The sequence below is a fragment of the Mytilus edulis genome, chromosome 6 (genome assembly GCF_963676685.1).
Source record: "Mytilus edulis chromosome 6, xbMytEdul2.2, whole genome shotgun sequence".
Classification (NCBI taxonomy): domain Eukaryota; kingdom Metazoa; phylum Mollusca; class Bivalvia; order Mytilida; family Mytilidae; genus Mytilus; species Mytilus edulis.
In genome coordinates this window covers 81,604,879-81,631,722 of record NC_092349.1, presented here as the reverse complement: position 1 = coordinate 81,631,722, position 26,844 = coordinate 81,604,879, and the positions used below count along the sequence as shown (strand labels likewise).

General features: G+C 32.3%; 2 protein-coding genes across 3 annotated transcripts in view; one reads left to right on the top strand and one right to left on the bottom strand.

Moving 5' to 3' along the window:
* Window positions 1–6,460: 6,460 nt before the first annotated feature.
* LOC139528641 (actin-related protein 2/3 complex subunit 3-like) lies at window positions 6,461–17,871 on the bottom strand. Its single transcript, XM_071324716.1, has 7 exons — window positions 17,631–17,871; window positions 16,166–16,262; window positions 15,018–15,094; window positions 12,435–12,503; window positions 9,617–9,743; window positions 8,852–8,946; window positions 6,461–7,198 (listed from the first exon to the last, which is right to left on the bottom strand). The coding sequence occupies exons 1-7, from the start codon at window positions 17,634–17,636 to the stop codon at window positions 7,136–7,138; spliced, it is 534 nt and encodes a 177-aa protein (XP_071180817.1). The 5' UTR covers window positions 17,637–17,871; the 3' UTR covers window positions 6,461–7,135.
* LOC139528640 (GPN-loop GTPase 3-like) overlaps window positions 17,861–26,844 on the top strand; it is a 35,950-nt gene continuing 26,966 nt past the window's right edge. The window contains exons 1-2 of one of the 2 annotated variants that reach the window (XM_071324714.1): window positions 17,861–18,049; window positions 22,276–22,384. In XM_071324714.1, the coding sequence (XP_071180815.1) occupies window positions 18,002–18,049; window positions 22,276–22,384 (157 nt within the window). In that variant the 5' untranslated portion in view covers window positions 17,861–18,001. The remainder of the gene's footprint in view (window positions 18,050–22,275; window positions 22,385–26,844) is intronic. The other variant, XM_071324715.1, reaches the window with a different exon arrangement.

The window sequence follows — 26,844 nt, the reverse complement described above, 5'->3', positions numbered from 1 at the left end:
TTGGTTGCTGAGTGCATGGTCAAAGTAGTTTATATTTGAGGATTTGGTGACTGAGTGATCAAAGTAGTTTGTATTTGGGGACTTGTTGACATAATGATCACAGTAGTTTGTATTTGGGGATTTGTTGACTGAATGATCACAGAAGTTTGTATTCGGGGACTAGGTGACTGAATGATTATAGCAGTTTGTATCTGGGGACTTGGTGACTGAATGATCACAGTAGTTTGTATTTGGGGACTTGGTGACTGAATGATTACAGTAGTTTGTATTTGGTGACTTGGTGACTGAATGATCAAAGTAGTTTGTATTTGGGGACTTGTTGACATAATGATCACAGTAGTTTGTATTTGGGGATTTGTTGACTGAATGATCACAGAGGTTTGTATTCGGGGACTAGGTGACTGAATGATTATAGCAGTTTGTATCTGGGGACTTGGTGACTGAATGGTTACAGTAGTTTGTATTTGGGGACTTGGTGACTGAATGATCACAGTAGTTTGTATTTGGAGGCTTGTTGACTGAATGATCATAGAAGTTTGTATTTGGGGACTTGTTGACAGAATGATCACAGCAGTTTGTATTTGCGGACTTGGTGACTGAATGATCAAAGAAGTTTGTATTTGTGGACTTGTTGACTGAATGATCACAATAGTTTGTATTTGGGGACTTGTTGACTGAATAATCACAGTAGTTTGTATTTGGGGACTTGTTGACTGAATGATCACAGCAGTTTGTATTTGGGGACTTGGTGACTGAATGATCACAGTAGTTTGTATTTGGGGACTTGGTGACTGAATGATTACAGTAGTTTGTATTTTGGGACTTGTTGACTGAATGATCACCGTAGTTTGTATTTGGGGACTTGGTGACTGAATGATCACAGTAGTTTGTATTTTTGGACTTGGTGACTGAATGATCACAGTAGTTTGTATTTGGGGACTTGGTGACTGAATGATTACAGTAGTTTGTATTTGGTGACTTGGTGACTAAATGATCACAGTAGTTTGAATTTGGGGACTTGTTGACTGAATGATCACAGTAGTTCGTATTTGGGGATTTGTTGACTGAATGATCACAGAAGTTTGTATTCGGGGACTAGGTGACTGAATGATTATAGCAGTTTGTATCTGGGGACTTGGTGACTGAATGATTACAGTAGTTTGTATTTAGGGACTTGTTGACTGAATGATCACCGTAGTTTGTATTTGGGGACTTGGTGACTGAATGATCACAGTAGTTTGTATTTTTGGACTTGGTGACTGAATGATCACAGTAGTTTGTATTTGGGGACTTGGTGACTGAATGATTACAGTAGTTTGTATTTGGGGACTTGGTGACTGAATGATCACAGTAGTTTGAATTTGGGGACTTGTTGACTGAATGATCACAGTAGTTCGTATTTTGGGACTTGATGACTGAATGATCACAGTAGTTTGTATTTGAGGTCTTGGTGACTGAGAAGTAAAAGTAGTTTGTAGCTTGGGACTTGGTGACCGAATGGTCAAAGTAGTTGGTATTTTGGAGACTTGGTGAGAAAGTTGTCAAAGTAGTTTTTATTTGGGAACTTGGTCACCGAGTGGTCAAAGGAGTTTGTGTTTGAGGACTTGGTGACTAAGTGGTCAAAGTAGTTTGTGTTTGGTGGACTTGGTGACCAATTGGTCAAAGCAGTTTGCATATGGGAACTTGGTCACTGAGTGGTCAATGTAGTTTGTATTTGAGGACTTTGTTACCGATTGGTTGAAAAATTGAGAATGGAAATGGGAAATGTGTCAAAGAGACAACAACCCGATCATAGCAAAAACAACAGCAGAAGGTCATCAATGTAGCAAGCAATTCCCACACCCGAAAGGCGTCCTTCAGCTGGCCCCTAAACTAATATATACTAGTTCAGTGATAATGAATGCCATACTAATTTCCAAATTATACACAAGAAACTAAAATTAAAATAATACAAGACTAACAAAGGCCAGAGGCTCCTGACTTGGGACAGGCGCAAAAATGCGGCGTTTGTCTTTGTTGACTTGGTGGCTAACTGGTCAAAGTAGTTTGCATATGGGAACTTGATGACTGAGTGGTCAAAGTAGTTTGTATTTGGGGACTTAATGGCCAAGTGGTCAAAGTAGTTTGTATTTGGTGACTTGGTGACCAACTGGTCAAGGTAGTTTGTATTTGGGGACTTGGTGGCAAAGAGGTTAAAGTAGTTTGTATTTGGGGGACTTGGTGGCAGTGTGGTCAAATTAGTTTGTATTTGGTGACTTAATGGTCAAGTGGTCAAAGTAGTTTGTATTTGGTGACTTAATGGTCAAGTGGTCAAAGTAGTTTGTATTTGGTGACTGAGTGGTAAAAGTAGTTTGTACAAAGACTTGTTGGTGACCTTCTGCTGTTGTTTTTTCTATGTTCGGGTTGTTGTCTCTTTGACACATTCCCCATTTCCATTTTCAATTTTATGTATTTGAGGACTTTGAGTGGCTAAGTGGTCAAAGTAGTTTGTATTTTGGGACTTGGTGACCTGAGTGGTCAAAGCAGTTTGTATTTTGGGACATGGTGACTGAGTTGTCATAGTAATTTGTAATTGGAGTATTGGTGGCTGAGTTGACAAAGTTGTTTGTATATGGGGACATGGTGACAGAGTGGTCAAGGTAGTTTGTAATCAGGGACTTAGTGGCCAAGGGGTCAAAGTAGTTCCTATTTTGGGACTTGGTGGCAGTGTTGTCAAAGTAGTTGGTATTTGATGACTTGGTGATCAACTGGTCAAGGTAGTTTGTATTTGGGGACTTGGTGGCAAAGAGGTTAAAGTAGTTTGTATTTGGGGGACTTGGTGGCAGTGTGGTCAAATTAGTTTGTATTTGGAGGATTTGGTGGCCAAGTGTTCAAAATAATTTGCAATTTGAGACTTGGTAGCTGAGTGGTCAAAGTAGTTTATATATGGGGACTAGGTGGCAGAGTGGTCTACTTGGTTTGTATTTGGGGAATAGGTGGTCAACTGGTCAAGGTAGTTTGTATTTAGGGACTTTTTGACAGAGTGTTTAAAGTAGTTTGAATTTAGGGGACTTGGTGGTGAACTGGTCAAGGCAGTTTGTAATCAGGGACTTAGTGGCCAAGGGGTCAAAGTAGTTCCTATTTGGGGACTATGTGGCAGAGTGGTCAAAGTAGTTTGTATCTTGTGACTTGAAGGCCAACTAGTCAAGGTAGTTTGTATTTGGGGACTTGGTGGCAGAGTGGTTAAAGTAGTTTGTATTTGGGGAACTTGGTGGCAGAGTGGTCAAATTAGTTTGTATTTATGGGAATTGATAGCCAAGTGGTCAAAGTAGTTTGTAATTAGGGACTTAGTGTCAGAGTGGTCACAGTAGTTTGTATTTTGGGGACTATGTGGCAGAGTGGTCAAAGTAGTTTGTATCTTGTGACTTGAAGGCCAACTAGTCTAGGTAGTTTATATTTGGGGACTTGGTGGCAGAGTGGTTAAAGTAGTTTGTATTTGGGGAACTTGGTGGCAGAGTGGTCAAATTAGTTTGTATTTAGGGGAATTGATGGCCAAGTGGTCAAAGTAGTTTGTAATTAGGGACTTAGTGGCCAACTGGTCAAGGTAGTTTGTATTTGGGGACTTGGTGTCAGAGTGGTCACAGTAGTTTGTATTTTGGGGACTTGTTGGCACAGTGGTCAAGGTAGTTTGTATTTGGGGACTTGGTGTCAGAGTGGTCACAGTAGTTTGTATTTTGAGGACTTGTTGGCACAGTGGTCAAGGTAGTTTGTATTTTGGGGACTTGGTGGACAAGTTATTTTGTAATTGGGGACTAAGTGGCCAAGCATTCAAAGTATTTTGTAATTGCGGACTTGGTGGCCGACTTGGTGGCCGAGTGGTCAAAGAAGGTTGTAATTTGCGACATGGTGGGCAAGCAGTCAATTTTTTTGTAATAAGAGACTTGGTGGCCAAGCAGTCAAAGTTGCTTTTAACTAGGGACTTAGTGGAAATGCAGTCAAAGAAGTTTGTTATTTTGGATTTATTGGAAGAGTGTTCAAAGTACCCCAGTAGTTCTTCTACAATAATCACTTGTCTGTCAACTCTTAGATTGTTAGTTGTGAACTAGCTCTTTTACAGCTGCATTATACTTAAAGATCAAGGAATTCAATTTTTTTTTTACTGAGGTTGTGATGTCTTTCCAGATATGGATGTTTTCTCACCAATCAAACCTGGCTCCAATGATAAAGCTAAGGAAGCTACATTGTATTAAACACAAACACTATTTGTTCTGGTTGTACAATTTAGAAATTCAACAGTCTTTTAATTGAGGTATGCAGTCTTATAGCAAACTGGTAAATGGTGTCTGACCCCACCAAAAACAGTGACAATTCATTGTTCCAAAGCAACCTATTCTTAAAATTAAAACAAATATTGAACAAATGTTGAACAAATAGAAGGTTCAAAACAGTGGCATTCTAAATGTATTACAGTGTTATAGTAGTCTTGTAAATGCTGTCAGGAACCACAAATATGTTACAAATTGGAAAACTTCCAAGTTCCTTCTTTGAAACTGTAAGGTCAAGTATTTGCACACTAAATAATCGTTGTCAGTTGAAAAATTGATTAATAGATGGGTGCTTAACATCTAGTGGCAATTATTACGTTATGATAAAATGAAGATAACATTCTTTGTAAGAGACCATTGCTTTGAGTTTGGATTTTATCATACTACCTCACAAAGTATTTACAGTATAAAACATATCCTAATCCTATTTCTGGTTTCATTCACCTCTCTTCTACTCAAAGTTACTATTCTGAACTCCTATTCAGTGTACCAAGGGCAAAAGTAAGAAAATTCTACTTTCATGTTTGTTTTAAAGGTTTGACTTTACCTGGGATCTTATCCTATGTCTAATACTTGTAGTTAGTACACCGCCGCAATGTTATGACTTAAGGAGCTACCATTTGATTTTTATGGGGGGGGGGGGGGGGGGGGGGGGGGGGCTAGGATGAAATTTGAAAAAAATAGGCAGGACAGGAGTTTTGAGTAAAAAAAAAAGGCAGGATGAGACACTTGCAAAAAAAAAAAGTCAGGACGACAATTTAGGTAAAAAAAAGTTCGGATAAACTAAAAAAAAAAAAAGGCAGGACCGAACAGAGTGAAAAATAAAAAGGCAGGACAGGGATTACAGCTAAAAAAAAGGCAGGACAAAATTTTTCATCCTAGCCCCCCCATAAAAATCAAATGGTAGCTCCCTTATGACAGGCTAATGGACATAGCTTCGTCATTAATGTTTGGTAATTTAAGTCTTTCTTTATTTCAGACTTTTTGTTGCATAGTTAACCTATGAAAATACTTCGAATGCAGAACTATAGTAGGTCAAAAATTGTTTTGTTAATCTTTGGGTGATTTTACAATTATAAGAATAACTTTTCCCATGTCAACCAAGATGTTTTGTTAGTAATATAAGGTTCATTATTATGTCCAGCTTAAGATAGCAGGGTATTATGTTTCCTCTGTCTGTGCATCCCTTGGTTGGTTAGGCCAACCTGTATCAGGTGAAAGGTTTTTGGTACAGACAGTTTACCATGTTGTGATCAATCTAGTTGAGACAGGTTAATTGTGATGTGAGCTTTACATATTATTTACAAAATTAGAATTTTGACATACGGGTACCAAATAGTTCAATTTTGGTTCCTCAATGCTCTTCAACTTTGTACTTGTTTGGCTTTATTACTATTTTGATCTGAGCGTCACTGATAAGTCTTATGTAGACCAAATGCGCATTTGGCCTACTAAATTATAATCCTGGTAACTTTAATAACTATTCAGTGAATCATGGAAATGTGATGACATAAGCAGGGAATCTTGCTATTTTGACATTCTTGATTTACCATTAAATTCTAATCCATTAAAATGAGATAATTTTTCATATAAAGTAGAATCAAAATTGGAAACATGATGTGTCATGTGAACAACAACCCAACCTATAAACTTTGAAATATAAATAAATACCTGTATACAATTTGTAATCGGATGATGACAAATAGCATATCAACATACAAATTTTTGTAAGACAGAATAATTTTTACTACAGTTATTGCCCTTTGTATATTAAAACATTTATCAAATAAAACTTGTTGACAACAGTTTTTATAAAAATAAGAAGATGTGGTATGAATCCTAACAAGACAGTACATATGTTTACTTTAGACTGTTAGGGACACAGTTTCACAAATATGATAATGCATGGTTAATTAAATAAGTATACACAACTTGTGTAGCTGATATACCTATCAGTGAAGTCTTATAAACTAAAGTTAAATAAATGATTTAGAAAAGGTTGTAACATAAATGTCATATAACAGAAGAAATCTTGTATTGCCTCTGATCACTAAATAAAAATAACTGATATCTCGTGACAGAAAATAAGGTCTGTATTATTGCACTACTCATTCTGATATAAAATTAGATACTCATCACAACAGACAACAAGGACAAATTGTATAAAATTTATTTATAATAATAAATATCATTTATGTGATAAATATACACATACAAGTACATGCATATCAATATATGTTCCCATGGTCATGATTACATTTCAATGTATTTTAACAACTTTTTTCTAGGCATGTATGAAAAACTTTTCCCCTATTTTGAGGTTTTATCCATTTAATAACCAAAATTGAAATAGAAAATACAATAAAATTGGTTGGTTATAACTGTGTTTATCATTTCTTTTAAACCAAGATTTCATTTCCAGCTGGAATTAAGTCAATAAAGATCACCCCTAAAGAATAGTATAATGATAAAATTAATAATAAATTCATACAGGTTAGATGGTATGTACAATTTTTACAAGCACCATTTTGAAGTTAGTTACCGTCTTTCAATCACATGTATATTATGTCAGTGATTTATCTATTTCCTGCTTGACATTTCAACTGCATTATTTAACACTGCTTAAATCAATGTTTATAACTATTCAACAAAACTACCTTTTCACAATGTAGAGTACATGGATTCATTGAACAAGTTTTTCTTTACAAAAGACATTATAATTTTTTTTAAAGTTTGTATCAATAAGCGATAATTTGTTTTTTAATAAAATGACATAAAAGCATTCTGTTAAAATAACGTAAAATATTCCAATAATTGCTATAATTGTCTTCCTATTGTCCAGGTGCTGATAAACTCTTGTCCATGAACTTTCGCTTGGAAAAGCATAACCACCACTGAAATAAAATAAAATCCACATGTCATTTCAATTAACGTAAACAGTAAAATTTTCAGAAAACCAGCAATTGAAATGATCTGAATTCTAGCTTTTGTTTCTATGAAACTATTAACTGATAGCACAACCAAAAATTCTATGAAAATTGGTTAAGCATTATGTTTATAATTTACTGCTCTGAATTAAAAGTAAAAACAGATGAGTAAGTTCCCTTTGTAATATATATAATCCATAGAATTTTGAAAGGAGTAGGTCCAGTAAGACCCCTTTTTGGTCCCAAAATATGGCAGTTTTTATGAAATTGTTAAAATGTAAAAATTTAAAAAAAATGGAAAGTAGAATGATTCTGCTACATAAATATGGGCTGTTTTTGATAACACAATGCACATATATCGGGTAATAGCATCATTAAGTCATGCTAAATTACTGAAATCTTCACAATTATAGGATTTTAGTTCAATTTTAGACTGTTTCCGTCTTAAATGAAAGTGGCCGCATTTGTGTTCATTCTTTATATTGAAATGTAAGTTGTATATGATGATAATACATAACATATATACAGATTGAGGATGAACATGGATGTGGCCACTTTCATTTAAGACAGAAACCATCTAAAATTTAACTAAAATCCTATAATTGTGAAGATTTCAGTAATTTAGCATGACTTAATGATGCTATTACCCGATATAAGTGCATTGTATTATCAAAAACAGCCCATATTTATGACAAAATTAAAAAATAATTCATTTTTGACAAAAACCATCTGAAAAGTGACATTTTTTGTCATATTTGATAGATTTTTCATATTTAAGCTTGAATCAGAGCGTTTTTAATGAGATTATCAGTTAACATCTTTCATATATACTAATTGAATCAACTTAAATAGACACTTAAGTGTCCAAAATCTTTTGTAAGATGAATCTGAAATTTGAGGCCAATATCGGCCCTTACCGGACCTACTCCTTTGAAAATGTTGACATGCTTGATCATTCAATATTACTAATAGAATGATTGATAACTTGCCATAAGTGTGCATTGTCAAATAAATTGAAATCATATTTTTACCATATTTCATGACAAAATAGATCTAAATGTTATAAAAAGCATTTTTATAAATATGGGATACAATGTTTCTGGAACTCTTTAAAATGTATAATATCCATTTTATCGATTTTTTGAATAACATTAAATTATTATTGGGTACCTATGGTACATTTATTCTAAAAACATTCCTTTTAAAGATGATTTTAGTTGATAAAGAAATTGCAAACCTTTTTCCCCATTGCATACTATACTAATAAAGAATAAATAGCAGATCAAAGCAAAGCCGCTAATTATGTCAACTTGACAAAATTTCTATCTTTCTCTTAAATTATTTAAAATTCCAATACATAATTATTTTTTAACCACGATCCATTTTTTTTGTGTATGAAATGTTTCACATTTATTCAAGCATGGCCTTTATTGCTAACAATACAGTATGACTTTGCTCATTGTTGAAGGCTGAATTGTGAGCTATAATTGCTTACCTTCATGTCTTGGTTTCAGGAGGCAATTCTATCATCACATTATTTTTCTTTGTTCATGACAACAAAAGGTAATGAAATACCCTCCAATTATTTGTTTAATTTTAGTTTTGATAATAATAAAATACCTTGCTAGGTTTATCGGTAGCTGCATCAAATACTTTTTCACACATCCTTAATCCAGTTTCTTGTCTAATCTGTAAAAAGTAGTTCCTCATGGTATCTGTAATCAGATAAGAAAATAAAATCAAATGTTAAAACATATTTAGCAGTCAATTTCCTTTTTTGGAAGATGAAGCTGTTGACATGTTCGTTCCTAAACTCATATTTTGAAGCAACAAAAAAAAAGCAAACAACATTTGAAATTATATCAAATCAGGTATCATTTGATGAACAACGAAAGAAAAATACACATATATCTCTTCACTGATTCCATGCAAAGAAATATTTATAAAATCTCCTCACTTTTTAACTGACCTCCACATTATAAATAACAAATATATTATACATCCTAAATCTAGATATTCTGAAAGAATAATAGAGAGATAACTACATAAAACTATAAAGAACCTAGTGAATGACTGTGACTGATTGCTTGTTGCAGGCTTGATGTTCAGTGTGTTTTCCGAATCATCTTTATTTGCTGTTTAAAAAGAGAAATACTTGAAAAGAAAATATAAGAGGTATTCATTCATGACAAAAAATCAAAATTATACCATAATCATTATGCACAGCAAAAAAACACAATACTGTAAGCACTTTTATTGCTGTTCTTGATCTCAAAGTCACAATGAGGTCTACAACACTGAGCAAAAAACTCTCACTCATTCCGTTTTACCACTGTGTGTAGATCTACAGGTAAAGAGACAAAATAACACAATCTTGTTACCTACCTTCTTCAGCTCTACTTTTAGGTTTAGCAAACATTGCATTTAATGGAAACCCACTTTCTCCAGGAATGGGGAAATTCTTTAATGCTAGAGTATACATTTCCTTCTGTGCATCGTTTTTGGTATTACACTGTAAATATACAAAACATAGTTGTTATTTTAAAGCCATGATAAGAAGTCAGTCATATCACAGAATGAAATATTGTTAGTTATGGATTCATAATTATTCTTAAAAGACATGCATAGAGGATTTGGTTTGGTATATACATGGATTCATATTGTCTGCTTATTTTGGTGGGGTTGTTGTCTCTTTGACACATACCCCACTTCCATTCTCAATTTTATTCATAAATCTATTTCCATAACCATGATAACTTCTGTTTATATGTAGACTTTATTTGTTCCAAAAGAATGTTGGCTATATTTGTTCTCTTACAATCCCTACTGAAAGATTTGACATTCAAAACTATAAAGGTTTTCTATGGTTCTATTAGCACAATTAACAATATATTATAGACATATCACATTTCATACTGTGAAAGATCTGTTAAACTAAATGCCAAGGTTCACAAGGAAAACGTGACTATATCTTTTCGTTTTTTAAAATTTTTGAGTTCATTATGATCATGATGATAAATGCAATTTTTTTTGCATACATATTCTTAAACCAAACTTTGCAGTCACAAGAAATGATAGTTGCTGTGAGAACGAATAAGAATAGTTGTGGGACATACATCGGTATATCATACAGATATTAAGACTGTGACAGAAGTAATTGGAAAACACTTTTCATGCTAATACAGGGGTGATAGTGTGCAGAACTGTTTTTGCAATTTCAACATTTTTTTCTATAAAATTGTGTGGGGGCACCATGGGCCTTAAAAAAAGTCTTCTGAATTTTTATGCTTCAGCAAATTACAATTGTTTAGAAAAAATATTTTCTGAAGTCTATCTGTCATTATATCAAGACAATCGATTTATGATGAAATTTGTGCACATTTTACCTCCAACATTGTGACAAAAAGGAAGTAAACCTTGCTTAAATTGTGTCAATCAAAACTGAGATATTATCTGGTATTTTGTATTGTAGATTAGATGTGCATCTAAACGTTTTTTCTACATTGGCTAGAGGTATAGGGGTAGGGTTGAGATCTCACAAAAACATATTTAATCCTCTGTATTTTGGTGCATGTCCCAAGTCAGGAGCCTTATGGCATTGTTAGTCTTGTATGATTTTAATTTTAGTTTTTTTATACTGTGAAAGTACTTTTACTCGTGGGGTACCAATTTTCGTGGATGACTTTATCCACGAATTTAAGTGTCCAACGAAATAAAACAACCATTGTCTAAATCAAGACATTGAAAAAATCCCCATGTAGGTTTGACTACTGATATGATTTAGAGAATATAGTGGATAACACCAAATCCAAGAATACTGATAGTAGTCACAGGGAAAACGCACTATGAATTAGAACCTTAGTGAGCACACTCACATACCCCACGTTCCCACATTGTCATTGGAGAAATTAAATAAGTGTAAGAAAAAAAATTGTATAAGAAAAAATATTGAATAATAATTTCCTGTCAATATGCACATCTACATAGTATGTCCTTATTATCTACAAAATTTCATGAAATTCTGTTGTGTGGTTTCAGAGGAGTGGAGATGACAAACTGTTGCAGAAGTACATTGAAGCAAATAAGTTCAAAGGGGCGTAACTCCTAGAAAAACAAACGAATCGTAATTTCCTGTCAATATGCACATCTACGAAGTTTGTCCTTATTATCTACAAAGTTTCATGAAATTCTGTTGTATGGTTTCAGAGGAGTTAATTGAGATGACAAACTGTTGAAGTAGTACCTTAAGCAAATAAGTTCAAAGAGATGTAACTCCTAGAAAAAAATTGAATCATAATTTCCTGTCGACATGCATATCTACATAATATGTCATTTCCATCTAAAAAGATTTCGTGAAATTCTGTTGTGTGGTTTGAGAGGAGTTGCGATGACAAAAAACAGGACTGATGGACGGACTAACCGAGGGACGGACGGGTCAAAAACATTATACTCTCCACAACTTCAAAGTCAATTTCCGGTGTTGATATGCTAGTATGATAAAGTGTTCATTTTATATCCTCATAGTTCTCGTACATATGGGAAATAATAATTTCATGCTGGGCTTGATTTTGATACAAATTATTTGACAATTAAAGATACGTTAATAGTCCAAGTTAATTTGTTTACGTTTCTGTTTTCTTTAGGTGACACGTTTATGGCCTAATTAACACCTCTGTTGGTCTTTAATCTGTTGATAACTTTATCTTGGGTAAATTAGTGTTGACACAACGATAAACTTGGGTCAATGTTATTATGCAATTTCCTTCAATCCAGACCATTACTTTCTAACGGCTTCAATTTTTCATTTTTTCTTTTAAAAACTAAAATCCATGAATTTTAAAACCCATGAACATGTAAATATTGCCCAAACCACAAAAATTGATACCCACGAATTAAAGTACTTTCACAGTATAATTCAGAGTTAATTAGGACGTCCATGATTAAGTAAACATTTTGTTAAGGGGTCAGCTGAAGCATGCCTCTGGGTGCGGATTTTCTCGCTGTGTTGAAGACCATTGGTGGCCTTCAGCTGTTTTTCTGTAAAGTGTTGTTTGGCCAGGTTGTTGTCTCTTTGACAAATTCCCCATTTCCATTCTCAATTTAATCTGTCTAATTTTCTGATAAAATTATGTTTATTCTTTGTATTTACTTCAGACATGCTGTTATAGCCTGAGATGTGTATATAAAAGTTTTAATAACTTACTCTCTGCATTTTCTTCAAACATTCTGTTACATACAGTGTTATGTAAATAAGTGTTCTATCAGCCTCACTCTGAAAAGTATAAAATGAAGCCAAAATTTGTTAATTGTCAATGATTCAAGATTCAAAGTTTTATTTAGAGTCGATATTCACTAAACTACATAAACACAAGCTCTAGTGAGCTTTTCAAATCGACTTATAACAAAATACAATACACACACAATATAATACAATACACACATACAAAAGTCATGAAAACAACACACTTTTAAACATATAATGCATAGTAAGATACCATAAATGACATATATAAGTTAAAAGCATAGTACACTTAAAACATAGCACACTTAAAACATAGCACAAGTTAGTAATAAGATTGCACAAAGCATATAGTCACACAAAAAATATAATAAAATGAAACAGGCACTGGCATGAGCTGTTACTTGGATCCCATGTTTGTATCAATGTTAGAGCCTTCAATAATAGCAATTATTAGTTTCATCTGTTTTCTAATTATAAAACTTTGCTAAATGTTGATAAAAACTACTAAGATAAGTTTTTCATAAGATTTTTGCCTAATTCCATGACACAATTTTCTCAATTAAATTTTTTAAATATATCTATTCTTGTTTTTTTTCCCCATAATAACTACAGTGTATATCAATTCTTTGAATATCCTATACACTAAACATTTCATCTATAACTTTTAGTTCAATTTGCCAGAAATATTAATTTTTAATGCTTGGCTTGATATATAAATGTATAATGGCACTTTTCATAAAGTTTTTTTTTGAAAATTAGACATGAGCCACAGTTTTACTAAAAAGGGTATATCTAAATATTAATGTGAAAAAAATCCTAATGAAAATAAACATAAGTTTCAAAAAAATAAATACTGATGGGTAAGAAGCTAATTATATAATATCTTGTAAACATGTGGAGGATGTTACATGGCTGGTCTATGACACTTTTCTATTTCTGAATTTTATGAACTTAATAATAGGGTATTATCATGCATTAACACTTGAAATACCATGCTAATACAAAAATAATAATTTATTTGGTATTTTTTAAGGGCATACAATACAGTTACAGGGGAGGTAATGATGTTGCTAACATAAAATGTTACTTTCGCGACTGATTTTTATCCTTCAAACTGATTTCACTTTAAAACGAGTACATGGACCCCTCTTTTTCAAAGTGTAATTATCACTGATTATGTATGAAGATTGTTTGTACCAATTATAATAAAAAAGTCAATATTGAAAAAAAAATAAAATATACCGCAAAAAAAGACTTTTCATGCTTTTATTTCCTGAAACTTTGTAGAAATTTATAACTTCAGAAGAACTGTTGTACATATTAAGAACATATTAATGGAAAGAAGATTTTTATAACATTGCTACAATATCCCGCTTGTGTTTATCTGTTGAAATATAAAAGTGAGGTATGCCTATCAAAAGGATAGAAATGTCCAAAGAACTGAAATTTTAAGTAAATGTCTAAAAATGTTGACCCCTTTTATCTCTAAAAGTAGCACATGAAGGTATATTTTATATTACATATTTGAATTGCCTAGGTGAAAAATTCCTTGTATGCAAATTTTCTTAAAAAAAATCATTATGGGATCGAAACTGTATTGTATGCCCTTTATAAACACCTACATGTAAATTAATATCATTGCCTTAACACAAGTCCATCAACTTAAAATGACATTATCATGATTATCACAAACTTTAACATTATAACTATGCAAAAGTTTTAAATTTAATGAACCAACACTGAAAGTGAAGAGCTAAACATTATACATGGAAACAATTAGCCAAAAAGGTTATAAAAATAAAACTGAATAGCAAATATCATAATCTTACATTTGTACCATATGTGAACCATCTTCACTGACCTTATCAGAATCATTATTAAGCTAAAATAATCTACATGGAAATGAGATGAACCAGTACTTATACGATTGTACACCAAATATCTCAGAATTATATGACTGTACACCAAATATCTCAGAATTATCAATATACAATTGTACACCAAATATCTCAGAATTATCAATTGTAGTTCCCTCAAACCAACCTAATCACAAATTAATACATCATGCCTAAGTCTTTCCATCATGCTTTTTTGAGAATAGACAAAAAGTTGTCATTTCTAAAAATATGGCTGGTAATAAAATTTAGAATCTTAAAATTGGGGATAAGTTGAGTTTGAGATAAGATAAGTTGGCCAAATATTTTCTCCAGGTAATGATTTGTTAAATCAATGATTAAACGAAGGATGATAGACAAAGATAGTATCTCTTATTGTAAAAGGTAATCATTATTGGTGACGTCACATATAACGAAACACAACTTTCTGCAAATCTTTGAAAAGAAATGATAAGATTTATCAGAGAAAAAGGTTCTACCACTTGTTGTATTGGTGGAAATTATATTTCAACCCTCCATATCAACAAAATAAAATAATCCATAAAATCAATCACTGTGAACAAACTTTTACTGTTACTTTTGAAAAACAAAACAAAAACACTTATTTAGTTTTAAAAGAAAACAATCTTTTCTACATAGCAATTCTCACCTTGATTTCATAATTTCTAAAAAATATATTGGCCTTGAAATAATAAATAGCTTCATCTATAATGTCTGAGTCACTACCTGAAATAAACATACAGATTTTTATAGTTCATTCTTATGTTGTACTGTTATATCACTGTCCCAGGTTAGGGGGAGGTATGGGATCCCGCTTAACATGTTTAACCCTGCCACATTATTTAAGTATATGCCTGTCCCAAGTCAGGATCCTGTAATTCAGTGGTTGTCGTTTGTTTACGTGTTACATATATTTGTTTTTCGTTCTTTTTTTTATATAAATAAGGTCATTAGTTTTATCGATGAATTGTTTTACATTGTCTTATCAGGGCCTTTTATAGCTGACTATGCGGTATGGGCTTTGCTCATTGTTGAAGTCTGTATGGTGACCTATAGTTGTTTATGTCTGTGGCATTTTGGTCTTTTGTGGACAGTTGTCTCATTGGCAATCATACCACATCTTCTTTTTTATATACAGATGAAAACATCATTCAATTTGTTTATTTTGTAAATCTTCTTATGTCTGAATTCTATAGTGCATGTTAAATTACTAAATTTGCAAATCAATAGATTTTTTATCTGTATATAAATGATATATCAAGAATATATTGAAAAAACTTAATGTGGTGGCAATAGCATGAATACAAAGTATAAAAGTTTGTTTACATGTCTAAGTCTGATAAGTTACATGTAAATGACATAATTTGATAATATAAAAGCACTTTTAAATTGAGATTTGATTTGTTTACATGTATGTCATGTATGCGTAGAATTGCATTGATGAAACATGTGAAAAAGGTTCTGCCACTCAAGACTGACTTTTATATTAAATATAGAGTCTAATATTGACAGAAACTTAAAAGAAAAAATATAAAATTTATGAATTTTAGTACTTACTAATACAGTTGAATTCATATACATGATATATAAATAATAATTATAAAGTAAACTGAAGTAAGCCTAGAATTAAAGTTCTGATGAAATGATAACATTTTGTCAACCCCCGAATTCATATATCTAAGTAGTGAAACTAAATAAGATCATATTTGATAATGATGTCTTCTTAAAAATGTAAAATTGACATATTGTGTAAAATGACTACTTTGTAAATTTACATTCTTATGTTTTAATACATACTGTCTTTTGGTGCTGGTCCTTTGTAACTTGTTCTTAGTGGCACCAATGCTACATTTCCTATAAGTTTAGGAGGGTTTGTAAACTGTGAGTGATAAGCCTGTAAAATACAATAACACAGTGTTTTAATATACACTTTCACAAGGCAGGCACCCTATATCTAAATCTAATCTTCCTTGCTATCCCAACTAGAACTTGAACTGTAAGCTATTGCTCACGATTGGTACCCCTACTGTCAGTGAAGGCTATAACTATAGTGACAAAGTAACCAGATACTCCGCAGGGCACAGCTTTATACAATCACAGATCTCGATCTCAGATCAGTTGGGGCAAGTATTGACACAACATTCAAGCTGGATACAGCTCTGAATTTGGATTAAGATTAAATACATGTAGCTGACAGAGAATGAACGTGGTCTAATGAACTCAATTTTTTTTTTGCTTTTGAGCAATTCACTATGCTGTTGAATATTAATCCCCCCCCCCAAAAAAATGTTTAAAGAATTTTTTTTTTCACCTCCCCCTTTCCCATATGCCAAAAATAATCTCAATTCAAATTTCTAATGAAGTTTGCAACAATAACTACTCATTTACTCATTGCAGTTCTTTATTTCCTCACAAACAATCTGCTTGACTTTAGTTATCCTCGTCACATTTATTTTCAACTGTTTTTTCAAGTGATGTAATTCTTTTCTCATAACTCTCCATTATATGTTTGCACCTTTTTTCTATCTCAATATCGGTAACTGCATGTTGTTCCATGACTATCCTGCATTTTCCACAAAACCACATTGCATCTGTTTTACATAACATGCTGTATTCCGCTTTTGTTTTCTTAAGACAGGTTGTGCAAAAATGTTCCTTACACCTTTGGCATTCCATAAGTTGAGCCTCTGGCTCTTTGAAGATTTTGGTACATTTAGCGCATGTCCATGCCTCCTCCTCGTCTTGACTTATTTTTTGTGACGATTTGGGACCTGTTGTACTGCTTTTTCTAGTTGATGCCATACTTTTTAAATAATAAAAATAGGGCTTATCTATTTTTTTTTACCTGGCTGAGGAAATTGCATAAGGCTTCCTTACACCAATTTCATTTGAAGTACTTTATTTTGTTCTATTTTTAATTAAAGAACGAGGGGTTCCCTATCCTTGATTGTTGTATTTCAAACGAAGCCAGACTATCCTAATTGTATTTTGGTTTAAAGGACAAGGCTGCCCTATCCTTTACTAAATTCGATTGTCAAATGGAGCTAGACTATCCTATTGTTGACAGGGCTTCTCTATCACTTGTTTAATTTCTTTCGGGACAAGGCTTCCTCATCCGTTTGACATATTATGAAAATGTAGACTGCACTCTCAAATGATAGAAATATGGCATGCTATGTTATGATAAAAAGAATACATGCGAATAAATATAAACTTAATTCATTAAAAAGTATCCTATATGATATGAAGACAAATTATTTACTGGCATTTTCCTTTTTCAATGTTTCTGTTACACCCCAATCACTTCCTTGAGAGGCCGCTTCAAACAACTACAAAAATAACTTAAAAAATGTCAAGGAATACATCCAAATATATTTCCTTTACATGAAAAATAATCTATAAAGGTACCAAACTGCTTTTTTTATAATAATAAAATGTAAAAAATAGATACATTCCCACCTAAAAATTATATTATTTTGATGTGTCACAAGCGGCAACGGTTTGACAAATAACCGAAAAAAGATTAGTAGAAGCTCACACACTTGAATTGTATTTTGTATTGCACCATAAGGTCCGCAAAATAGTCAAAAAATAACATACGGTTCCGCAGCTAGTATTGCACTTGAATAAGAAATGCCACGATATGGACAATTAGTGATGGGTCCGGCTGGAAGTGGAAAGGTAGTGACGGGTTTTAATTTTGGTCAACTCAAGTGTACAAATATAATTTTTCTCATATAAACTGCTTGTGGTTTCTGTATAGGAGGGACGAAAAATACCCAAGGGACAGTCAAACTCATAAAACGGAAAATAAACTGACACACTAAATATACTGATAAGTGATGCAGTGCTACAGCCTACATAAGGGTAGTAATGGGGTACCCTCATGACATATATAGGTAAAAATTCTTGCCAAATGATGTTAACAGTAATTTTTAGTGCATATCAGCTGAATTTGATGAAACAAGTTTTTTTTCCCAAAAATAAGGGTAACGATTATTATTTGAGACATCTTACGAATCATGATAAGGAAATTTTGACAAATCACGCTAAAATTTTAACCAATTTGATGCTAACGTTAGTCGAAAATGACTGTTTGACGCCTCATGGTAAAGGGGTATTACTAACCTCATACATGTACATGTGTATGTAAGTTCTGTTAAATATACTGATTTATTTTGCTACTTTAAAACTGAACTCTGTGGAAAACTGCATGAAGAATCCTTTTTATTAAACATTCTGAGATCAGAACTATGTCTGAGGGTGGTAATGCACTTTACTGTCATGTGTCAAACGGTCATTTTCAGCTACTGTTAATGTCAAATTGGTTAAAATTTTACAGTGATTCCTCAAAATGTCCTTACAGTGATTCGTCCGATGTCTCAAATAATTATCGTTACCATTATTTTTGAAATAAATTAGTGAGATTCGTCAAATTCAGGTGATTTTTTATCATCTAAACATTCAGGGGACTAAATAATGAATAAGTGATTTAAAAATCACTTATATCATTAAGTCCCCTGAATGAGTAGCAAATTTGAAGCTTTGTCTCCAATTGTAATTTTGTAGTTTTACCAAAATTTCAAACACATAGGTTTAAATAATATCTTTTCATTAGTAAAATTGAAAAAAAATGTATTTTTTGCTTCTTTGAAGTGGAAAGGTTTATGCCTTTGATGCTATCATTTAGCTGCAAATTCTATTTTAGTTGAAAAAATGCTGTTATAATGGCTTTACATAATGAACTGATACTTTCTTGACAGATTTTTCCCAGCAGTGGGAGTATTTTTCCTTTAAAGTTCAAGGTTTCATCTTTCAGATTATGTAATAAAATTCTACTGTTCGGATAAAAATTTCACTGTTCGGGGATGTTGAAATTAGTGGGGGTTATTAAAATATTGATAGTTAAAGAAGTGATTTTTGGGAATGAAATTGAGGTATGATAAATTAAATCACTTGTTCTAGTGATTACTTTGTACTACTTAAATAGGTGATTATTAAAGAAAGACAACTCTTAATTCCAATCTTTATGGAAATAATGCTACTTGAATCAGTGATTTAGAAAATCACTCATTTAAGTAAGTCCCCTGACTGCTAAAAGAAAGTGTACATTTTATTGTCATGGACTAAAAATTACCATTAACTTCATTTGGCAAGAATTTTTACCATTATCTATCATGAAGGTACCCCCATTACTACTATTTGTATCATTATTTAATATCTCTGTGTCAATATATGTTTCTCACTTGTAACCTATAAAGTTTGCTGAGGCATGAGGTTGGTGCATCGATAACATTTCCAGGTAGAAAACTTCAGTGACTGAATTTTTGGCTCTCCCTTGACAGTCACATCATTAGTAAGTATGGTCTGACTACCCTCATGTCTGTGTGCATGGTTTGGGTCACCCAATTAGGCAGAAATTATCTGTGTCTGTTTACTCATTCAATATTATAGAATTTTATTTAACTTTTATACAAGTGAGAGGTTTAGCTAGCTATAAAACCATTTTCTACATTTTGAAGTTAGGAATATGTCAGTTGTTTCCATTCATTCAATGTTTAAAGTAAATAAGTAAGATGTGTTGGAGCTTTAAATTTTGCCATTTGATATTAAGGTTCTTTCTGAGTTGAATTTTCCTTGGAGATCAGTATTTTTTGTTATTTTACTTTTAAGTAGCTTACCAAAAGACATATATTCTTGACTATAACATAAATAACAATATAAGCTTTTTTCTTAAAACTTTTGTATCAAGGTCACGAGCTTCAGGTATGTATGTATGATCATTTAAAAACATTGTTAGGCAATGCTTTGTTTCTGAAAAAAATCAGTAGATTTTTAGCTCACCTGGCCCGAAGGGCCAAGTGAGCTTTTCTCATCACTTGGCGTCCGGCGTCCGTCGTCCGTCGTCCGTCGTCCGTCGTCGTCGTCGTCGTCGTCCGTCGTTAACTTTTACAAAAATCTTCTCCTCTGAAACTACTGGACAAAATTAAACCAAACTTGGCCACAATCATCATTGGAGTATCTAGTTTAAAAATTGTGTCCGGTGACCCGCCCAACCAACCAAGATGGCCGCCATGGCTAAAAATAGAACATAGGGGTAAAATGCAGTTTTTGGCTTATAACTCAAAAACCAAAGCATTAAGAGCAAATCTGACATGGGGTAAAATTGTTTATCAGGTCAAGATCTATCTGCCCTGAAATTTTCAGATGAATCGGACAACCCGTTGATAGGTTGCTGCCCCTGAATTGGTAATTTTGAGAAAATTTTGCTGTTTTTGGTTATTATCTTGAATATTATTATAGATAGAGATAAACTGTGAACAACAAAAATGTTCAACAAAGTAAGATCTACAAATAAGTCAACATGACCAAAATGGACTGTTGACCCCTTTAGAAGTTATTGCCCTTTATAGTCAATTTTTAACCATTTTTCGTAAATCTTAATTATCTTTTACAAAAATCTTCTCCTCTGAAACTACTGGACCAAATTAAACCAAACTTGGCCACAATCATCATTGGGGTATCTAGTTTAAAAATTGTGTCCGGTGATCCGGCCAACCAACCAAGATGGCCGCCATTGCTAAAAATAGAACATAGGGGTAAAATGCAGTTTTTGGCTTATCACTCAAAAACCGAAGCATTTAGAGCAAATCTGACGTGTAGTAAAATTGTTTATCAGGTCAAGATCTATCTGCCCTGAAATTTTGAGATGAATCGGACAACTCGTTGATAGGTTGCTGCCCCTGAATTGGTAATTTTAAGGAAAATTTGCTGTTTTTGATTATTATCTTGAATATTATTATAGATAGAGATAAACTGTAAACAGCAAAAATGTTCAGCTAAGTAAGATCTACAAATAAGTCAACATGACCAAAATGGTCTGTTGACCCCTTTAGGAGTTATTGCCCTTTATAGTCAATTTTTAACCATTTTTCGTAAATCTTAGTTATCTTTTACAAAAATCTTCTCCTCTGAAACTACTGGACCAAATTAAACCAAACTTGGCCACAATCATCATTGGGGTATCTAGTTTAAAAATTGTGTCCGGTGACCCGGCCAACCAATCAAGATGGCCGCCATGGCTAAAAATAGAACATAGGGGTAAAATGCAGTTTTTGGCTTATCACTCAAAAACCAAAGCATTTAGAGCAAATCTGACATGTGGTAAAATTGCTTATCAGGTCAAGATCTATCTGCAACAACAAAAGAAAGAGAGTTTTTAAAGACCTCAGCTGGCTATACAACCCTTGCACAATCAACTGAATTTTGCAGAAATCATTAATAGGATAGATTGCCCTTATATGATAATTTTTTATTACCTTTTTGTTTTTTTTTGGCAAAGTGGGGGGGGGTTGCGCAACAACAAAACTACTTCACAACTTTCTCATTACTTTGCATTTCTTGTTAGATAAATTTTACAAAAATTCTCCCCTGAAACAACTGTTGAATTTAAACAAACTTGGTTTAAATCACCACTAGGATATCCAGGGACCACTGTGTATGATGACCCTGCCTGCCCACATGGCTGAAATTAAACATAGGTTTCAAATGCACTTTTTAGTATTATATCTCTGAAACTAAACGACAGTACAACAGTTGCATTTATCATGCAACAATTGTAAATAAAAATATCAGGTGAGCGACACAGGGTCCTTGGACCCTCTAGTTCTAAGTTTTTTACCAAAACCTAGTTTTTAAATTTAACAGAAGTAAAACCATACTACGATACACATTTTTATTGATATTTACAGATCTTAATTATGTTTGTACCTTGTGAAGCAGTTGTTTCTTATATTGAAAAGTAATATAATTTAAACATGTTAAAAAGTTGGAACTAAAGTGTGAATCTTGATTGACAAATTTGCATAAAACTATGCAATGTATTATACAACATTATTATATTTCAGTCTACATACTGCAGCAATATGGTAAAACATGCAGAAGTCATCAAAAGAACAATACATGTTGTCAATCTAGATCCCGCTGCTGAACATTTTGATTACCCTGTGTTAGCAGGTACTTTATATATATTCTGTCATATTTTTGATTGCTGAACATTTTGATTGCCCTGTGTTAGCAGGTACTTGTATATATTCTGTCATATTTTTGATTGCTGAACATTTTGATTGCCCTGTGTTAGCAGGTACTTGTATATATTCTGTCATATTTTTAATTGCTGAACATTTTGATTGCCCTCTGTACAGTCGGCGTAACTGTTTGACATGAACTTGACTGATAGGTGAATTATCGGTGATGGATGTTTGACTGATTGATGAGTGATCGGTGACCCATAGAATTTGTCAGATAAAGTCAAACAAGCTATGTGAAAGTAACTGTGACAATGGTCAGCGATCGATCAGTACATTAATTTTATGCACCAATCGGACGGATACATATATATTTAAAATTCTTATGCAAACGGAACTCTACAGTGTTTACATTCGATGAACGCTGACCTCATGAAGACACATTTATGCGTTAATTTGTAATCTACTTAGTTGCAATAACAAATAAAAAAATAAAAATAACTTTTCACTTATCATATGTATTACTTCATATTCTTCTATTTAGATTTTAGCTAAATAAATAACATAACTGCATAATAACCATATCCTCAGAATATTATCGTACCAGGTAAAATGTTGTCGTTTAAAACATGGAAGTAATATTGAAATATAACTTCCATGTTTAAAATAAGTACTATATTTAGCAATGTTATGTCACTAGAAGATGAAAGTAAAAATATTATGATATTAAAGACGCATGCTTTATTTGTGATGATTAAAAATGATGTTTTAATTATGGTTTCTGATCAACTTAATTTCTTCTTTGGTAAAAATTAATTCAATTTTAATTGTAATTTTTTTTTAAAGTCCTCAAGATAAGTCTTAAGTCTTTTCTTGTAAACTTTTGCAATTTTTTTTTTTTTTGGAATAAGATTGCAGTTATTTCTTTAATTCAATGTAAAATTATAAACCGCTGTATGATTTTAGTACTTTTTGTACATCAGGATATTGTTTGCTTTTCCTCAAATATGATGACTTTCAGGGAAATGATAATAAATTATTTACGCGTTGCCTAAAATGCAAATATTTCTTCTCATATTTGAAATAATGCCACATTAATTGCAAACAGGCATTAAAAATGCCTATTTATAAGTTATTTTGTATCAAATGTGAATATTTGAATGATAATATATGCATAAACTTTTGTTTTTGTTGAACAAGATACAATTATTTGTTCATTTTTATGGAAATCTTTGACAGCCATTGGATTTTTCCACTTTTAAAAGTTCAGGATTGGTTGCTTTTCATAAAAATAAAAGATTATCTGAGAAAATATACTAAAATGTTGTTTAAAATTGTCAAAATTATTCTTCTTTTGTTAAAAAATGTATGCTATTTTATTTGTAATTTATTATTTTAAATGCCTCAAGATAAGTCTTTTTTAGAATTAGGTAATTTCAAAATTAAAATACTCAAACTTTTAGTTTTGTGGAATAAGAATGTGTTTTTTGTCTTATTTTATTATAAATCATAAACCGACATAAGATTTCAGTACTTTTTGTACATGTTGTACTTCAAGATTGACTGTTTTTCAAAAAGAGCGGACAACAGCCGAAGGCCACCAATGGGTCTTCAATGTAGCGAGAAATCCCACTACCGTAGGTGTCCTTCAGCTGGCCCCTAAAAATATGTATACTAGTACAGTAATAATGGACGTCATACTAAACTCAGAATTATACACAAGAAATTAAAATTAAAAATCATACAAGACTAACAAAGAATGCAATTATTTCTTCATTTTAATGGAAATCAATGACTGCAATTGGATTTTTCCACTTTTAAAAGTTAAGGATTGATTGCTTTTCATGAAAATAAAAAATTATCTGAGAAAATATACTAAAATGTTGTTCACATTGTACAAAATTGTCAAAATTATTCTTCTTTAGGTAAAAAAATTGATGCTATTTTGTTTGTAATTTATTATTTTAAATGCCTCAAGAATATTTTTTTTTATAATCAAGATAATTTCAGAATTAAAATACTCAAACTTATATTTTTGTGGCATACAAATGCAGTTATTGCCTTATTTTAACATAAATCATAAACCCCGTAAGATTTCAGTACTTTTTGGGGAAGACGGCTTCAAGCCGTCAATCCCCAATGGGGTTGACCAGAGTGACATTCCCTCACATCATTCATTTTGTTTTTATAGTGTGGAAAACCCCCAACAAATCTTACTAAGAATGATGAGATGGGGAGACACAAATGAATAAATTGACCTTAAACACTTTTTTACACATTTCCCTTCTGTTTCTCTCGAAATTATCGTATATCGAGCTCTCCTTTACACTATTTACGTTTCTTTTACAATCCGGAAAAATCAGAATGACGAGATATTCTAAATATATCCAACCTACATTATATTTTATAGTGACGTCATTGTTGGAATGCCACACTACGCATAAGCAGGGATATCCTTCACTGGTTGGGCCATTTAAAAAAAAATGAAGCTTTTTACTTTTTGTGGTATATTTTTAAATTAGTTAAGTTTAGAATTATAACACAGGTGTTATAAAATGCAGGATAGTCAGGACTAGCTGCATGCCAAGTTTCATGAAGATATCTCAAACCACTGCAGAGAAATGTTTTAAAAACAGGCCATTTTTGTCAGGAGAGTGACGCTTTTAGCGTGACATTTAAAAAAATAGAAATTTTCAAAGTAGAATTGAAAAAGGTGGATCGTTTTTATGCTATACTGAAATATTTCTGGTAGTTGCTACATTATTAGTCTTAAATATTTTTGTAATTTTGTCCAATAAAATTTTAAGATAAGTAATCACTGACCTTTATTGTGAAGGTATGTACAAAAAATAAAGTCTTTCAAAAAATGACACTTTTAAAACTAAAGCTTCCTTGTAACCATGTTTTAAAGTCCAATAATGCCAGTATGGGAAATAAGTTTGTATTGGTATATTAGCACTATAATTAAGGGTATGTTGGTGCTCTAAATCACACATTTTATTGTTTTAATGGACACCAAAGAGAGGCACCCAAAAATGTCACGAGTGTGACAACTGTCTTTAAACATCTACCAAAGAATACATAGGACTTAAATATTTTCTTCTTCTTTATTTTTCAGAAGTGGCTATTCCAAAGAGAAGAAAAAAAATTATTACAACTGTGATATGTTTATATCATAGATGTGGGAGTGCATTATATATGTCAGGAGTGTGACACTTTTTTTAAAGCGTTTTCTGTCAATTCATAATTTCACAAGGACAAGTTCAACAAGTTTCTTTGTGTTAGAAATGTTAAAACCAAGTTATATTCCTATCATTTACCTCTTAAAAGTGTAATCTATCATGATTGTTTTGACACAATAAGTTTTAATTGGTCATTTTTCTATTTTTTGTGCACAGTAATGCAAATTTATCAAAGGAAATAAGTGTGTACAACTATAATATTATAAAGGAAAGTGAGGAAATGAATTTTGTACAAAATAGAATAATTATTTTGATTTAAAATGGTATATTTAAAGATGTTTCAATGATTAACCATTTAGATGTAATTCGTCACACTCCTGACATGAATTTAACGATTTAAGAAATATATTAAGATCAGCTTTATTTTTAGTACAGATATTTGAAAGACAGCTAGTAAAATAAAGAAACTTTTGGTAAATCTTCCATTCCTTAAAACATCCACTATACTTGATGACATAAGCCAGGCAAAATTCTCTAGAAGAAATGATTCAAAGAAAGAGACTTGGAAAGAGAGGACCCCCAAATACTGGCTGAATCTGAAATTAAAAAATGATCAGAGGAAGTTGGACAATCTTAAACAAAATGAAAAACTACAAAACCAAGCTAACAAAAAAAGGCTTAAAGAAAGAAGAACTTTGAATTCCAAATTTGATAAACAATATAAAGAAAAACAAAGGCAGTGGCAGAGAAACAGTAGAAAAAAAGGAAGAAAGATAAAAAAAAAGTTGGGTTGAATATATATATAGAATCGAACAAAAACAGCTCAGATTCAAATGAGAACAGAGATGTGACTGTGTCAGATTCCAGATCTACAGTGAGAAAACCTGCACAACACACAAGAAAACAACTGCCACAAAACAAAAATGCTTGGACGAGTACTTTGAAACACATCATTAAAAATGCTACACCCAGAAGAAAGGGCCTTCTCGAAGAGATCATTTATAAGCATTTTTGTTTTGTGGCAATTGTTTTCTTGTGTGTTGTGCAGGTTTTCTCACTGTAGATCTGGAATCTGACACAGTCACAGATCTGTTCTCACTTGAATTTTTGAGCTGTTTTTGTTCGATTCTAAGTCCTTATTCAACCCAACTTCTTTTTTATCAATCTTCTTTTTTTTCTACTGTTTCTCTGCCACTGCCTTTGTTTTTCTTTATATTGTTTATCAAATTTGGGATTCAAAGTTCTTCTTTCTTTAAGCCTTTTTTTG